Source organism: Syzygium oleosum, unplaced genomic scaffold, assembly GCF_021117445.2.
Source record: "Syzygium oleosum isolate NSW1041296 unplaced genomic scaffold, Sole_v2.1 Sole_v2.31, whole genome shotgun sequence".
Classification (NCBI taxonomy): Eukaryota; Viridiplantae; Streptophyta; class Magnoliopsida; order Myrtales; family Myrtaceae; genus Syzygium; species Syzygium oleosum.
Window position 1 is genome coordinate 340,543 of NW_026607515.1, and position 16,978 is coordinate 357,520.

The 16,978-nt window shown below is 41.4% G+C and overlaps 2 protein-coding genes and 1 pseudogene across 3 annotated transcripts; all 3 read right to left on the reverse strand.

The window, feature by feature from the left end:
- Positions 1–4,644: 4,644 nt before the first annotated feature.
- On the reverse strand, positions 4,645–7,185 carry LOC115666541 (pentatricopeptide repeat-containing protein At5g14080-like; annotated as a pseudogene).
- Positions 7,186–9,361: 2,176 nt separating this feature from the next.
- Positions 9,362–12,427, reverse strand: LOC130135342 (rust resistance kinase Lr10-like). The gene is made up of 3 exons (XM_056304268.1): positions 11,541–12,427; positions 10,657–10,710; positions 9,362–10,588 (listed from the first exon to the last, which is right to left on the reverse strand). The coding sequence occupies exons 1-3, from the start codon at positions 12,343–12,345 to the stop codon at positions 9,438–9,440; spliced, it is 2,010 nt and encodes a 669-aa protein (XP_056160243.1). The 5' UTR covers positions 12,346–12,427; the 3' UTR covers positions 9,362–9,437.
- A 1,229-nt stretch (positions 12,428–13,656) lies between these two features.
- On the reverse strand, positions 13,657–16,186 carry LOC130134621 (uncharacterized). Of its 2 annotated transcripts, none has more exons than XM_056304270.1 (2): positions 15,682–16,186; positions 13,657–14,454 (listed from the first exon to the last, which is right to left on the reverse strand). In XM_056304270.1, exons 1-2 carry the CDS (start codon positions 16,079–16,081, stop codon positions 14,369–14,371), a joined length of 486 nt encoding a protein of 161 aa, XP_056160245.1. In that variant the 5' UTR covers positions 16,082–16,186; the 3' UTR covers positions 13,657–14,368. The 2 variants fall into 2 exon arrangements, 1 of the variants encoding a protein (XP_056160245.1); XR_008814763.1 differs by lacking the exon at positions 13,657–14,454 and adding an exon at positions 14,559–15,489.
- Between the last annotated feature and the right edge of the window lie 792 nt (positions 16,187–16,978).

The following is a 16,978-nucleotide window of genomic DNA, read 5'->3' on the forward strand; positions in this document are numbered from 1 at the left end:
CCGTCCGACTAGGCGCGTCGCCCGTCCGTTCGCCCGTGCGCCCCTTGGCACGCCGCACGTCCGCCGCGCCCGCGCGCCAGGCACGCCGATCGGCCATTGTGCCCACTTTGGCCGGCCACCGCGCCTGTTGGCCCGCGCCCGCGCCCAGTCCGGTACTGTTCACCCGGGCTATTTTGGGCCCGAGCTGACTTTTCCCGGGCCAAACTTAGGTAAGTGACTTCCTAAACCCTACCTAGTACTTTGGGTATTTTTAGACTTGTTTAGGATGTAATTAGTATCAGGTTGGGAATTAATTTAGGCGTGGGCTAATTAGATTGAGTGTGCTTAATTGGTGAATTATTGTGGCGATAATTGTGCGGCTGATTTAGTGATTGACTGAGATAAATATGCCTGACTGAATTGTCGTGGCGCTTGTGGGTGAATTAGATTAATTGAATGTGCCGACTTGAATGTCGGGTCGGTGGGCCGATGTCGGGAGCATGAATTGAGTTGACTGATGTGGCGTGCTAGATTGACATTGGTGAATGGGTGGTGATTGAAATTGATTTATATGACTAAGAGCATGGTGAATTTTGTATTGTGGTGCATGTGCATGAGAAAAGCCCGGATCGATCGGAGGGCTGAGCCTGAGGCGTGTTTATGCGGGCTGTGAAAGGTGAGTTAGACCTGAGGCGTGTTTACGCGGGCTGTGAAAGGTGAGTTAGACCTGAAGCGTAGGTTACGCGGGTCATTGGAAAGGGAAAAAAATGTCCTGAGACGTGGTTACGCGGGACTGAGCCCGGCTTGATCTGAGGGCTGCCAACCTGAGGCGTGATTACGCGGGTGTGGCTAGAAAGGCAAGTAATGACCTGAGGCGTGGTTACGCGGGTCGAGAGAAATGTCCAGAGGCGTGGTTACGCGGGACTGAGCCCGGCTTGATCTGAGGGCTGCCAACCTGAGGCGTGGTTACGCGGGTGTGGCTAGAAAGGCAAGTAATGACCTGAGGCGTGGTTACGCGGGTCGAGAGAAATGTCCTGAGGCGTGGTTACGCGGGACCGAGCCCGGCTTGATCTAAGGGCTAAGCCTGAGGCGCAGTGGCGCGGGCAGTGTGAAAGGACCTGGGAGGTCGTGGAAAGTTGTTCGGCCACGTATGCAAGTTGAGTGTGATTGAATTGATTGGACTGGCTGATTGAACGTGTGATTGAATTGGTTGGATTGATTGAGTGCTAGTGTGGTTGGTGCTTGAGTGATTGTGATATGTTATTAGACTATTAATATTGCATTGTCAAGTTTAACTAACGTGCAGAGCATGCGTTTGATGGCGAGGTAAGTACAATGACGTGAATTTTATATGTTGTGGGGTAGATTGCATGTAGGACTTGTCTGTATACGCATTGGCCTACGTGGGGTATAGGGGGTTGCTTATTGAGACTCGTTCTCACGGTTATTATATAACCATTTCAGATCCGCGACCATGAGTGACTGGAGACGCTGCAAGGGTATCTCGGAGATCAAGTACGGGTCAAGTTGCCCCATATTTTTGTGTGCCCCTCTTTTGTATAGCGAAGTAGGATATCCAACCACTACTCCGTTTTAATGTTGTGTATTTGGAATTATTGTTTTGTGTTATCCCTTCGTCATATTTTACTGTCTGGGTTGTTTTATTTCGCTTCCGCTTGCGTAGTTCGTTTGGGTCGGCAACGCGTCCTGGGACGTCGCGTTCAATACGACCGTGGAAGGGGTGTCGCGAGCCCGTTGGGGTTCGGGGCGTGACAGGATTTAAGGAGATAACTTTGTGGTGAGTGGTGATGAGGATATCAACATCATGTTGATGTGGCTCTCAATTTTAGCCAAGTGGAGCAGATAATAGTTGCAGACTTTGACTCTATGCGAGTTAAGAATCGAATGCATCTTGATAATTAAGGATTGCATAAATCCAGTTCAAAGGAAAAACATGTTAAGAAACCAAAAGAATTATCCACTCTATTTTATTTTTATTGAAGAAACTCCTATAGAAGTGGTTAGAGTAAAATATTTGAATTTTATAGTTCCCTCACTATCTTTGAAGAAAATCTTATAGCGTGTTCAGCGGTTTGGCATAATTAGAAGACTTCGAAGTCAGCAATAACAAAAGGTCCCCCGGTTCGTTGAGAAAATACAACTTCAATTTTTTTTACTCAAGAATTGTGAATAAAAGTGGCACCTATATAGAGTGTATATTAGTCATTAATAAGTTCAAGAAAATACAAGTTCAATTCAGAATTTTGTAGATTTTGTTCTTGATTCTTTTATAGTAACCTAAATAAGTATTTGGACAAGAGAATACTTGATGACGGTTTTAATTATGTCAAATCTTAAAATTTATTTTTTTGCTGGAACTATTCCACTATAATTAGGGTTGGCTTCATCCATATTAAATTTTTCTAAAAGATATAACTAAACAGTATATATTTTGCATACAAGGCGCATATATTGTTAATTAGAAATCACAATTTCTTACATGAAAGATAATACGAAGAAAGATATAATACAATGTCAGTACATATGAGGATCAATACACGCCTGTGTATTGATTTAATACCGTCAGATATGTTTAGCTTCGCAATGGCTTGATCATCAAGCTGGTCATGTTGCTTTAACTCATGGGATCTTTGATAAGTCATTCAAAAACTCCTTCATCAGTTTACACAAAGAACTATCCACCAATCAGGTGATGGGAAGAGGGAGCAACCTGAAAGCACAGCCCTTATTTTAAAAGACTAGACCATAAACGTTAAGTGAAGCGATTGTCGATCCCGTGCTCTTTCATTCGTTGCAGGACAAATGCTAGACTCCTCAGAAGCACAACTCTGTAGAGGATTCAAGTCAGACTTTATTTATTTTGGGGTGCTTTTCCCCGCTCAACTTATGACTCTTAATGGAACGCCTTAAAGATGTAAAAGTAAACATGATTTTCAATTAGAACCTTAAAAAAATTGAGAACGCAGCGCGTTTGTTTTCAACTTCCTGTCAAAAGTTAAAGTACTACTCAAATTATTTGAGAAAAATTTTGAAACAAATATATGCAAATTTACGTGTCAATGTTTGTATGTGATGAAAATTTCATGTGTTTAGAGTTAAAGAAACTAAAACAGTGGACGCCGTAAAATTAAATTAAGTAAAGTGTAAAAAGTGTAATAGTAGTCTCCGCATTGTAATTATCTTATGGCCAAACCAAGGAAGCGCAAACTAGATACTTTCTTGTGTGATACGGGATGTGAGTAGCTGATGAAAACACAGTTGGCCATCGCGTTATGGAGCTGCTCGTATTGTGAAAGCATACGATCAAAACATGCCCATGTCGTCATGGGTGATGGTGCAAGATTCCTCAGTAACCAATGCGTTTTCATCCATCACAGCCCATTAATGCCCACTCCTTTTGGATTATTTTAGATGATAAGTCCGAGGAGTATGCTCCACGATATATAAAGGAGAAAGCAACAGGTCTTGACCACTTCACAAAGACCATTGATCTACCAAAAACATGATAACCCTCGTAACTGAAGTTAGAGTTCGGTCAATGAATAACTAGGGAGGAACGAGTAATTACCCTTTTGCAATTCCACGTCAAACATGAGGATATCGCCATAACTGACAGGGTCATTATTTCTATAGATGGATTTGACAATGTAGTTTGTAGGATTATTTCACACGCTAGCTAAAGTCTTGATTCACTACAACCATTCGGGTCACTCTTCCATCGAAAAGGATAGCTTATCTTGTGAACTTCGCCACAAGAGAAGCGGAACAAGGCTCACTACAAAAAAACATGATTTTTGCGACGAAAAATTTGGAAAAATCCGTCGAAAATCGAATTTGCGACGAATTTAGCGACGGAAAAAATTCCGTCGCTAATAGGTCGTCGCAAAATTTTGCGACGGAAAATTTCAATTTTCGTCGCAAATTTGCGACGGACAAAAATTCGTCGCAAATTTGCGACGGACAAAAATTCGTCGCAAATTTGCGACGGACAAAAATTCGTCGCAAATAATTCGTCGCAAAATTCGTCGCAAAATTCGTCGCAAATTAGCCACGAACACTATCCATCGCAAAATTCGTCGCAAATAATTCGTCGCAAATTTCGTCGCGAAATTTGTCGCAAATTTCGTCGCGAAATTCGTCGCAAAATTCATCGCAAATAATTCGTCGCAAATAATGTAGTCGCAAAATTCGTCGCAAATAATTCGTCGCAAATAATGTAGTCGCAAAATTCGTCGCAAATATCGACGCAAATTTCGTCACAAATTTAGTCGCACATTTCGTCGCTAATTATCCGTCGCAAAATTCGTCGCTAATTATTCGTCGCAAAATTTGTCGCTAATTTGCAAAAAAAAAAAATTTGGTCAGTAATTTACGACGAACTTATTTGTGGCAAAATTCGTCGCTAATTTGCCATAAAAAAATTTTACTTTTGCCATTAACATTATTCATGATCGAATTTAGCGACAATTTTTTATTAATTCTTTAGCGACGAACTCCCCTACGAATATCGTTTAGCGACGAAATTTTATTTTTGCATTCAACTTTTGTAATTTGTGATCGTACGATAAAATCATTTATTTTATTTTTCGATTTTAAACCTAATTAAAAGCAAAATTAATTTTTGAAATTTATATTTAACATTGATTAAGCACTTAATAACATCAAAATATTATAATAATATGAAAATGAAATACATTCATCTACATTTTCCACAAGAATGATAAAAATAAAGAACCAAACTGAAAGGTGCATTCTTCCTCTTCAAGACAGACTTTCTCAATTGAGGAACTATCCAACCAAAAGGCGTTATCAGCCTTGTTATCAGAAAAAAGTTCACAGAATATGTTCTTGGCTCCACCAAGTCTAGCAGCCAAACCTTCTAACTTTCTCCATGTCAAGCCAGTTCAAGATTGGTTCCGATTTAGACGCAGAAGAAACTAGGAATACAAGTTCTGATGAAATACGATTCATCATCAGAGAAGAGTTTTCCCTAATCCATTTCATGTGTTCAAGGGCAAGTCTCACCTCGTCCGCATCATTTAAGTATTTCAGGAAAGTGACAAGGGAGTCTAAATTGCCCAAATCACAATTGAAACGTTGGAGCAACTTTGAAGCGGTAACAAAATCACCTGCATCAAGCATGTCAAGACATAGAACCAAGACATTATCTGTTGGTGCAATTATATAAGATCAAGAATACTCAAATTCAGTATTTACCGAGCTCGTCAAAACTTTACCTTTTCTGCAGAGACACAGGATGAATGCACTGAGGACACTACTGGCAAGAGTTGGATCCTGTTCAATACACTTATCGAAAATATTAAAGGCAACTTCAAAGTTTGCTTCTTGACAAAGCCCTTCTATGAGAGATTTGTAGATTGAGGAATCTGGTTCCAACCCGTTCTCCAACATGTGGTAAAACAGCCTCCTCGCCTCTTCAACTTGCCCTATTTCAGAGAACTTCTTGATCAAGATAGTATATGTTCTAAAATCTCCAGAATACCCACTTGAAAACATCTCATCCCACAGCCTTTTTGCTGGACGTATAAGATCTTCCCGACAACATGCTTCCAGAACAGAATTATAGCCAACCACATCTGGGCCCAACCCTTTCTTCTTCATCACCTGAAGGATTCCATAAGCTTCTCTTACTTTTCCAGCCCTGCATAAAAATGAGACCATCACAGTGTAACTCTCCGCATCAGCAAAATAACCACCAGAATCCAAGACTTGATACACCTGCATCAGTACATCAGTTTGGTTGTGCTTGCATAAGTTCCTACACAAATTGCTCAATGTCAAAAGGGTCGGGAACTTTCCCTTCTTAATCATGAACCTAAAGAAGGCGATAGCTGATTGGGGATCATCAGCTGAGATTGTTCCGATCAATGCATTGAGGATATCATCCTCCAGGGGAAAGTCCCCACTAACGATGACTTCACCCAACTCTGAGGCTTCCTTCATTAGTCTTTCAGAAATCAGAGTAAATAAAAACTCTTTATAGTCATTCGCCCTCGGAGCTACTCCTAACTTCCGCTTCAACTTCAAAACTCTCTTTCTGCACCACATCACCCATTTCTCGAAAAGCTTCCGCAACAATTCTATACGCCATAAAATCAGGTTTGCAGCTTCTACTTCTCAGCTCGTCCAGCACCCAAAGAGCCTCTGATACCCTTGAAGCTTGACAAAGACCATGAACTACCAAAACGGCAATAACTGACCCGTTAATCCCTGCATTACGCCTCCTAACTTCATCTAACGCGCTCAGAACCTCGGAAATTTCCCCATTACCACAAAACTTCCACAAGAACACGCCCAATCCCAGAGTGCTCAAACGAACACCCCACTGCATCATTTCATCGAACACCTTCCTTGCATTATCGATATACCCATCAGACGCGAGGGCAGCCAGAAGCAAGTTACACACGTCGGGCCCAACGTCCCCAACTAACGAACCAATCTCGCTGAAAACCAAAAACCCGTCGTGGGTCCTCTTGTTCCTGACGAAACAGGCGATGACGTGCCCGTATGCCGAGGCGTCGAGGCTGATCCCGCGGGCCCTGACCCGCTTCAACAGGGCCTCGACGGCGTTGGACTGTCGGGAAGCGGAGAGGGACTTGAGGACGGAGCGGTACGTGAGGGGGTCGTGAGCGAAGCCGGGCTGCTGGGAGGCCCAGTCGAAGAAGCCGAGGGCGAGCGAGAGGTGGGGGATCAGGAAAGGGTCGATCACGCGGGCGACGAGCTGAGGGGTGAGCAGGTCGCGGCAGCCGAGACGGTGGAGAGCTTGCTCCGTCCATGTGCGCGCCGAGACGGTGCGGCTGGAGGCTGAAATGAGAGCTCTGCTTATTCTTCGCCGCGCTCGATTTCCTCCTCCTCTTGGGCACGCCCTGTTTCTCCACGGAGCTCCCTCCTTTCGGATTCTCCTCGCTCTCCTTCCCTTTCGGGGGGGCGTCGTCGTCCCCGTCGTCATCTTCGGCCGAGGCCTCCTCGTCGGAAGCCTCGGCCTCCTCCTCCTCCGGAGCGGCGATCTCTCGGTCCTCTTGATCTGCCTCCTCCACCTCTGATTTCTCGGGGAGCTCCTCCTCCTTGCCCTCGACGGGGGGAGGAGCCGCCGCCCCTTCGGGCTCCGCGGCCTCTAGGGCTCCGGAGGCCATGGGCGAGGAGGAGTCGCGGGAGGAAGCGCGAGCGCGAGAGGTTTGGGGGTGTGGGGGAGAGGGAAGAAGCAGAAGCGAGAAGAGGGAGAGAGAGGGAGAACAGTGAGCGAGAGAGAGAGAAATTGGGGGTAAGGGCGGGGCTTTGGGGCGCTCTTTTTTTAATTAAATTTGCGACGAACTTCATATTTCGTCGCAAATTTTAGCGACGAACCTTTTCAGTTCGTCGCTAATTTGCGACGAACCTTATGTTCGTCGCAAATTTTTGCGACGGATTATTTTTCCGTCGCAAATTTTGTATCCGTCGCAAAAATCGCAAATTTTTGCGACGGATTTTGTTTCCGTCGCAATTTTGCGACGGATTTTGTTTCCGTCGCAAAAAAATCCGTCGCAAATTTTTGCGACGGATTTTTTTTTTCGTCGCAAATTTTTGCGACGGACTTATTTTTCCGTCGCAAATTTGCGACGGACTTATTTTTCCGTCATAAATTTGCGACTGATTTTGGGACAGATTCCAAAAATAAAGAGCATTTTCTAAATCTTGCGACGGATTTATTTTCCGTCGCTAATTTGCGACGGAAGTGATCTTCGCGGCACATGGCGCCCATTTTTTCAAATCCGTCGCTAATTTGCAACGGAATTACCGACGGAAATGTTTATACCGACCAATTTTTCGAATCCGTCGCTAATTCCATCGGAACTTTGAATAGATATGCTTCTTACAATGACACATTACTCATATTTGACGAATTAGTAAATGTCATGATCTAATTCATCTAAGGGCGGCAAGTTTGGTGATTTTTTTTTTTCATTAGAGCAGCGAAGGAATGTCAAACAACCACGGGAGGTTGTTGCGAAATGGGCCGATGTGACTAGCATTACGAGCACTGTGGAGAAACATGACTGATGTGGATGTCGTTGTTACAAACAGACTCGATTGACGCTTTCTCAAATAACAATAGGGCTCTAATACCAAGTCAAGAATATGATAAAAAAAATTAAGAACAATATATATATATATATATATATATATATATATATATATATATATCATTGTCAAATGAAGAGTACACGAACCTATTTATCGGTTTTATAGGATGACTATCTAAAAGGGAAAATATCAATTACAATCAATTAAACGAAATATAGGGAATCTTCTAAATATTTCTCTAATGGAATGCATGTCCTCTATTCACTCATCATTCGGATGTAACCCTTTAGAAATAATTCATCTAATTGGTTAGATCAAACTGGTTAGGTTTAAATAAGAATATCTCTTTTATATGATCTCCTATAGATATCCCCATATAGATATATTGACTTTACATTTCATACATCCACTCGATTCAGATCTATTTGAAAATTGCTATAATTTATTTACCCATATATTTACGCATACATAAGAGCTACGTGCGGAGGAAACTGCCATATTCAACTAAATAGATATCTGCGTTATCTATATCTAAGTCTTGAAAAAAAGAAGAAGATAAGATTTGCACCTATCGAATTTTGCGACGGATTTATTTTCCGTCGCAAATTTGCGACGGAATTTTTCCGTCACTAATTTGTGACGAATTTTGCGACGGATTTATTTTCCGTCGCAAATTTGCGACGGAATTTGCGACGGATTTATTTTCCGTCGCTAATTTGTGACGGAAAATTGATCCGTCGCAAATTTGCTACGGAAAATTTTCGTCGCTAATTTGCGACGGAATTAGAAATCCGTCGCAAAGTTTGTCGCAAATTAGCGACGAAAAATTTTCGTCGCAAATTTCCGTCGCAAAATTCATATTTTTTTGTAGTGGCTGTTCAATATGGGTGTTACGTGTCCCTATTAGCACAACAAGAAAGACCAATGACACGAGGTACACAAGTGTGGAATTGAGAGGAAAAATCATGTCCGTCTCAGCCTGTTAGAAATGGAAATTTGGGGCTTGATATGTGGTGCAGGATCAACAAGGATCAAATGTATATGTAATAATGGCGAACGAGAGTGATCATGAATATGAAGGCTTGAGGTCGTCTATTGAAAAGTCCCAATCAACCAATAAAACGAAGGCAATCAAGTCAAGAATGTTACAGGAGTTATAAGTAGGACCCAACATCATCACCATTTCTTCCTCGCAAGAAAACATCACAAATGACAACTCATATATTTAGCCGACCAATAATATCATTTCATATTATAAGAAGACAAAATGTAATCACTATCAAGCTAAACTCCCTCCCAACATAATACTATAATATGGGGAACAAAGCTTTTCCAATCAAACTATGCATGGTCCTCTAAACATCATTGCTATCTCCAAACGGAAAACTAGCAAAAATTATGGGAGCACTTGATGAAGTTGAGAATGTTTCTAATTCCGTGTCAACTTGGTCATCGTCAACTGGCTCGTGTGGTGGGTAAATATGCGGTTTTGGAGGCATTTGAATATTACCAATATCTCCTTCAAGCATTTCTAAGACTTTGTTCATTGGAGGTCGATGGTCAGGGATTAATTGTATACACCAAAGTGCAACTACTATCATCTTTTTTATCACCTTCCTTTCCTCTTCTACAACTTCTTCCATTTCAACACTTGCACCTTCAATGACTTGGTCGTATATCCACAACGGAAAATAAATTTGGCTAGAGTGTTCCGCATTTGCATTTGTATTCTTCCTTCTACCAGCCATTTCCATTAGCAACATCCCGAAGCTATAGACATTTGCCTTATAAGATATGCCACCGATATTTTTGTAGAACAACACAGGCGCCATATATCCCAAGGTTCCTCTTGCAGCAGTCAATGAAACTATGCTATGATTCGTGGGATAAAGTTTCGCTAGTCCAAAGTTAGAAACTTTCGGAGTGAAATTCTTGTCTAAAAGGATGTTATGAGGCTTGATATCAAAGTGTAGTATTTGCATGTCACACCCCCGATGTAAGTATTCAATCCCCCTCGCCACCCCAAGAGCAATCTCATATATTTTCTTGTAATCAAGAAACTTATCACCCTCCTCCACAAAAATGTGCTTGTCCAAGGATCCATTTGACATGAGATCATACACGAGAGCTTGTTTCGAGCCTTCAAAGCAAAAACCGATGAGTTGCACAACATTAACGTGGTGAATTCTTCCAATAGTAGCCACTTCACTAATAAAATCTTGGCCATGGGCCTTGGACTTCAAAATCTTAATGGCCACTTCATTGCCGCTTCTGAGCATTCCTTTGTACACGGAACCATACCCCCCTTCACCTAGTTTGTGCTTAAAGTTTCTGGTGATCTTTTTAATATTAGAGTAAGAGTACCTTATGGGCAAAAAGTTGTTATGAGCTTGCAAGAATTCTTCAATGTTCTTGTCCATTGCTAAGTGTCTTCTTCGGTACTTGTAGACTAGAAATATCGCAACAAATGGCGTCCCGATTACGAATTTCGCTACACAAAAAAGCACTGAAGAAAATTTTGATAGGTTAGAATTATCTTCATAATTATTGTAAGAGCAAATCATCGCGGCTTACCCAATAGTATTATAAAATCTCCAGCAATCCAAATTGCAATATCATCTTGGACACCTGTGGAAGTAATGAATGGTGTGAAAAGGAATTGAAGGAAAAGAAGTTTGCAAAACAAAACTCACAAGGAAACAGAGTAGTAGCCAGCTACTTTGTATAAGTTGAATTTTGTACAAAAGAATATGAGTAGTGGCATGCGTACATCTACAAATTAATGCAAATAATAAGCTTCGGACATAGATGGTAGGTGTTACAAGAAACTCCATTCGCTTTATTGGTGGTCAACAACTCTAGAGAAATAGTGATTTTCATAAATAAAAAAAACTAATAATTTTGTTCCTCCTACCACCGATACAAAACTACAATTTTTAAGGAATGTTAAGGATCGTCTCCTGGATTATTAGTTAAGTGACTAATTAAAGAACTAATTAAGAAATTAAGGAAATGTACATTCTATGCCAACAAAAACTAGTCAAGTGATTGCTCGCACAAGAATCCTTTTTCTTTTTCTTTTATTTTTTTACAGTGGGAAATCTACCCCTTTTGTGGAAAGGAATTATAATCTAGGCACAGTGATTTTCACTTTTAGTTAATTAATAATTTTGTTCCTCCGTCCATACATGAATACAATTATTTAAGGAATATTAAAAAGTGTCTCTTGATTTAATTATTTTTTTTTGCTCCCGAAACCTTTCAAATACACAACGTTGACGTATACTATCACGTATATTTCGTCATAATTATCTTGGATATGAGATATTTCTTTCACTTTCCAGTTTTGAAGAGAAAGTAGCAAGTGAACAAGTGTACAGAATCTTCGACCATAAAAAAAACAAGTGTACGGAATTCTGCAATATTGGGGTAAAATTTCATTGCCAACCAATGCTTACCGCCAAAGTATAACTTGGATCTGCAAACCTGACGTCCGCTATCGTAGTACTTGTAAAAAAAGTAGTTGTGGAAGTGGAAGTAGATATAGAAATCCAAATAGCAAACGAAAGTTTTGCTCATAGCTGGAGAAAAAGAGAGATCAAATCCTTCGGCCATTCTGTTATGGATTAGCTCGTAGTTGTAGGAGCTAATATTAATCTGCTTATCAGGCTCAAAAACAGGTGATGCCCACGCCCAACTGCTGATGGTGCAAAAATCCCTCACATCCGAAGCATTGGGATTAACCAAAGCATACAAGTTCCAAGTTGATGGCGCGTTGGATGAGTATGACCCCTCAATGCATGGACGGGTAGCGATGTAAGATGGAGAACTAACCGGCATTGAGCAGTTTACAATGACAAATGTATCGCTGCTGTACTTGCCGTATGAGATGTTTGGATCGGAATAGAAGCTAAGGATCGCCAATGAATGACGGGGGAAAGACGAGCAATTATTCTTTTGCAGCCCATCGTCGACCAATCTGATTTTGTAGGCGGAATAATTGATGGACTGCACGCGGAATCGGCCATCAAGCAAGTACGCAATAGTGCGATTATTTTCACAAGTTAGCTCATGTTTTGAGTCACCGCATCCCTTCGGATCACTCTTCAATCGAAACGGGCGATGTATATTGCGAATATCACCACAGGATGAAGCGACACACAGCGGATTACTCGATCGGGCGTAGCTAGTCACCGCTTGCAGCAGACCAAGAATGAGCAGCAACAATGGATAGACATTCACGGAGCTGAGAGCACTAATCATGCCGATATTTGTCTCTGGGCAAAGAGAAATTGGTAAAGAATTGCTTAGTGTGTGTCTTCAGAGGAGGCGCAATATGAAAAGAATGAGAAAAGATTGGACGATTTGTTTGATTGGAGACTTGGGGAGTCACCTGGTCTTATAGCGAGAAGCATGCAAACTGAAGTTTTATTATTGGTGGAGTCGTGTCCAACCCTAATTTGTTTTTGTCGGCAAAATTCAAAAGATGCTTTTTCCCTATTATCTCTGTCACCCCGTCACTTCCTTCTGATACGCAATCTTTCTTCGTATTTTCTTCTTCGTTTGTTTCCTCCTCCCCTCTTCTCCGCCTTCTTTAAATTCTTTCTGTTCCATCGTGGGCGCTTAATCACTTGATATTTATTTCATATTTGCTAAACTAAGTCACAAACGTTAGGCCGGTTCCGATTTCAAACGTTAGGCCGGTTCCGATTCGTAATTTAAAAATTAAAAAAAAATTATGAAAAAAAAATAATGAATTATAAAATTATAAAATAATAAATTATTCAATATAAATTGTAATCAAAATATAAATTATAGGGGTGATCAGTTCCTGGTTCAGTCCGGTTCCGCTCGGAACCGGGAATCGAACCGGTAAGACCGGTCCCTTAATTTTAGAACTAGGAACCGGACCGGCAAATCATGGAACCGGGAACCGGACCATTGGTCCGGTCCGATTTTAGGCAGTCCAATGAAACCCTTTGTTCTTTAACTAGCAAAGGATCATAGCCACAAAAGGCATACAACTTCACATGCTCATGGCATGGCTTGGGGTTTATATACAACCCCTTTGATGGTATCTTCATTCCCATTCGATGTGGGACTCTTGGCATTTGCATAAAGACAAGCCAAGAGTCTCACATTGAAGGTGTTTAAGGCAAGCCGAGAGTCCCACATCGAATGGAAACGAAGAGGCATTACAATCATTGTGTATAAAACCCAAGCCAAGCCTTGTAATTAAAGTTCAATACACCCAAGCTAACCATTGTAATTAGAGATCAATGCACTTACAATGCATGGCAATTAGAGTTCAAATTGTTTTATAAAAAAAATTAAATAATGAATTTTTTTTAAAAATAATAATTTGGAACCGGAACCGGACCCGTAGGCCACGGGCCGGTTCTGGTTCCGAACCGCGGGCCCGATCAACGAGTCGAGCCCGGGTTTGACCTCGAAACCGGCCTGTGGCCATGTCTACTTCTACCTGCCATTTCCATAAGCAACATCCTGAAGTTATAGACGTTTGAGTTATAAGATACACCACCAATGTTTTTGTAGAACAACTTGGTCGCCATATACCCCAAGGTTCTTCTTGTGGTAGTCAATGAGACTATGCTATTATCAGTGGGATAAAGTTTCACTAGTCCAAAGTCAAAAACTTTCGAAGTGAAATTCTTGTCTCAAAGAATGTTGTGAGGCTTGACATCAAAGTGTAGTATTTACATGTCACACGCCCAATGTAAGTATTTAATCCCCCTCGCCATTCCAAGTGCAATCTAATATATTTTCATGTAACCAAGAAACTTATCACCTTCGTCCGTGAAGATGTGCTTATCCAAGGATCCATTTGACATGAGATCATACACGAGAGCCTAGTTCGAGCCTTCAAAGCAAAAACTAATGAGTTGCACTATATTAACATAGTAAGTTCTTCCAATAGCAGCCACTTCACTGATAAAATCTTGGCCATGGGCCTTGGACTGCTTTAAAATCTTGATGGCCATTTCGTTGCCACTTCCAAGCATTTCTTGTACATGTAACCATACCTCCCTTCCTCTAGTGTGTGCTTAAAATTTCTGGCAATCTTCTTATATTTGAGTAAGAGGACCTTATGGGCAAAAAGTTGTTATGAGCTTGCAAAAATTCTTCGATGTTCTTGTCCATTGCTAAGTGCCTTCTTCTATACTTGTAGATTAGAAATATCGCGACAAATGGTGTCCTACTTACGAACTTTGCTACACGGAAAAGCAATGAGGAAAACTTTGATAGGTTAGAATAGTTTTATTTTTTAAATTATTTTAACAAAACATTTCTGCATGCCTACTAGAAATATAAAATCTAAAGTTGTCCAAAATGCAATATCATCTAGGACACCTGCGGAAGGAATGAAAGATGTGAAAAAGAATTGAAGGAAAAGAAGTATGGAAAACAAAACTCACGAGGAAACAGAGTGGTATGAGTGCATTTGCGAGTAAATGGGAATAATAAGCTTCGTTTACATAGATGATAGACGATGTGAGAAACTCCTTTTGCTTTGTTAGTAGTCAACATATATAACGAACCGGTGATTTTTCATTATGAATAAATAATTTTGTTCCTACCGCCGCGACCCTCCTGCAAAGTTTCGGTAATTTGGCACGACGATTCCGTGAGGCAACCAGCATGTTGCACCTCAGCGATAGCGATGGTTCAGTGATAGTAGTGATCGTGAATGACGAGGATTCAACAAAGGCGGTGAGAAGGGGATGATTACATCGTCAAGGGGGTAAGCAAGCACCAGCAGAAGCATGAATGCCACCGTAGCTCTTATCTAATGTGGAATAGACAAACTGAATCCGTCTTCTCTTGAACTGTACACAATTAGAGAACCAAACTACTAAACCCTTCAGGAACATCACCACATAACATGCTTGCTCTCTTGTAAAGCAGGGACTTGCAAACTGAGCAAGCCTATGAGCTCAACCGGCAACTCGCCAGACAAATTCTACTTGCTCGAACCACAGGCGGTTGGCTTAAAAAGAAGATCACCCAAAGCAACTGGAATTGGCTCTAAGATTCTATTTCCACTGAAGTCCAAAATTAATCAAGATGCTCATCTCCGTTATTTGCTCCCGCAAACTACCAATGAAGCTATTGCTTCTTCAATTCAAAGCTTCAAGTCCCCATGAGATTAGTGATACTTGCAGGAACTAAACTTGAGAAACAGTTTATCTCCAAGAGACAAAAAAAACTCTCAAAACCCCTGAATTCATCTAAGAATTAAGAAACCTTCCCAGCAAGTACATTCCCTTCGAGATAAAGCATTTGCAAAGAACTACAGTTTCGGATCTCAGCAGAAATGGGCTCCACTAAAAGAGTCGATCCTCATACTCAGGTCCTCCAGTCTAGGTGTTCCGAGTGAAGCTATTCCTCTTAGGCATATCATCAAACACTCACCGTGCATTGTCCATTTGGCCTCATTGGATCAATAATAGCTAAGAAAGCTTCCTTTTACCTCATAACGGAGAGAACCAAAACCAATGTGTTCCACTGAAGGAGGCATGCAGATTCCTATTACTCGGGGTACGTAGACGTACCCTGATTCAATCAATAGAGTCGTACCTGTTTTGAGTGTACACGCCGCTTCATTTGCCACTATACTAACTTCCACCTGAAGGTTCGATGAGGTCGGGACCATCGCGACGTACCGATTCGGGGCGCCATGCGGAAACGCACGTTGCCGATGGAGCCTTGCGTGCGGATAAGAATCGAGAAATCGGCGATGGTAAGGATCATCGAGCTTTTGAAGATTCGCCAGTTCAGGTTTACTTGATCTTTCTCGCCAACGCCAGAACCAGAAGGCCGAATCCCGCTGGTACAGAGCCGCAATGCCGCGTCGCCCAACATCAGGCGCGTGAGAGGCGAAGGAGAATAGGAGACGGTAGTGCGATGAAGCCTTTGAAGCGGTGCGCGACGACGATTCCGTAATCAAACATATGTCAGGATGAGTTAGTTGCGGCATCGTTGGTGACTGAAGATACTATTGGTTTTGGTGGTGCAATGAGCGTGAGTCGTGGATCATCAATTCCTACTGTTGAGCTTGAGAGCTTCGTCTGTGGAGGTCAGGGTTGCGACAAGAAGAAGAAGACTCCATTGAAAAGGAATATCGTTTTTGTTTTTCATTCTCTATACTCTATTTATTTTATTTATTAAAAAAATTTCTATAAAAAAATGCATATTCGATTGGTCCGTAAAAATTCAGGTGTCGACACCCTAGTGATATTGGAACGCTCTGGAATAAAACAAAATATCTGTATCTAGGATTCAAAAGCGTGACTACTTTAGGTTCCAAGAATCATATTGCTAAAAATTTGCGAGATCCATATTGGGTCTTTTGCTTGGTATTTTGACAGTACGAGAACCAAAGTCAAATACATTTCAGGACATGGCACTTACATTGTTGGGCTTGCAAGGGGTATAATAGAATCCCGGTTCAACTAACATGTGTAGGAGGGAAAAACATCTAAAATAGGAATTCGATGCACGCAATGAATGAGACACATTAAGAAATATCGGCATCAGTAGTCATTGCTTAAGCATTTTCCGTCCGTAAAATGGTGGAACCGGTTTGCATCCCTTACAACAATAGATCTTCCGGTTGCCATGGAGATATACTTGATCACGGAATGACAAATTCCGGAAAATGCAAAGATTCTTTAAACACCCTTATAGATTTTCAGATTGGAGGCGCTTAGAAGGCCAAAGACAACAACAATTTTTTCAGTGTGCTAGAGCAAATATTGTTCCTTTTGTCCATCTTCGACATCATGAAGAACAAATTCAGTATTCGAAACATAACCTGGTTTCTTTATTCGACTAGCCAATCAGTCCAGTTCGTCAAGATGTGTGTTTAGTTATA

Excerpts from the sequence above, each read along its gene's own strand:
- LOC130134621 (XM_056304270.1), bottom strand. The coding sequence starts at position 16,081 with ATGCCGCAACTAACTCATCCTGACATATGTTTGATTACGGAATCGTCG. Across the intron at positions 14,455-15,681 it reads GGCGTGTACACTCAAAACAG|GTGTCCTAGATGATATTGCA; the intron begins GTACGACTCTAT and ends TTCCTTCCGCAG.
- LOC130135342 (XM_056304268.1), bottom strand. The coding sequence starts at position 12,345 with ATGATTAGTGCTCTCAGCTCCGTGAATGTCTATCCATTGTTGCTGCTC. Across the intron at positions 10,711-11,540 it reads ATCCAAGTTATACTTTGGCG|GTGTCCAAGATGATATTGCA; the intron begins GTAAGCATTGGT and ends TTACTTCCACAG. Across the intron at positions 10,589-10,656 it reads AGATTTTATAATACTATTGG|TGCTTTTTTGTGTAGCGAAA; the intron begins GTAAGCCGCGAT and ends AATTTTCTTCAG.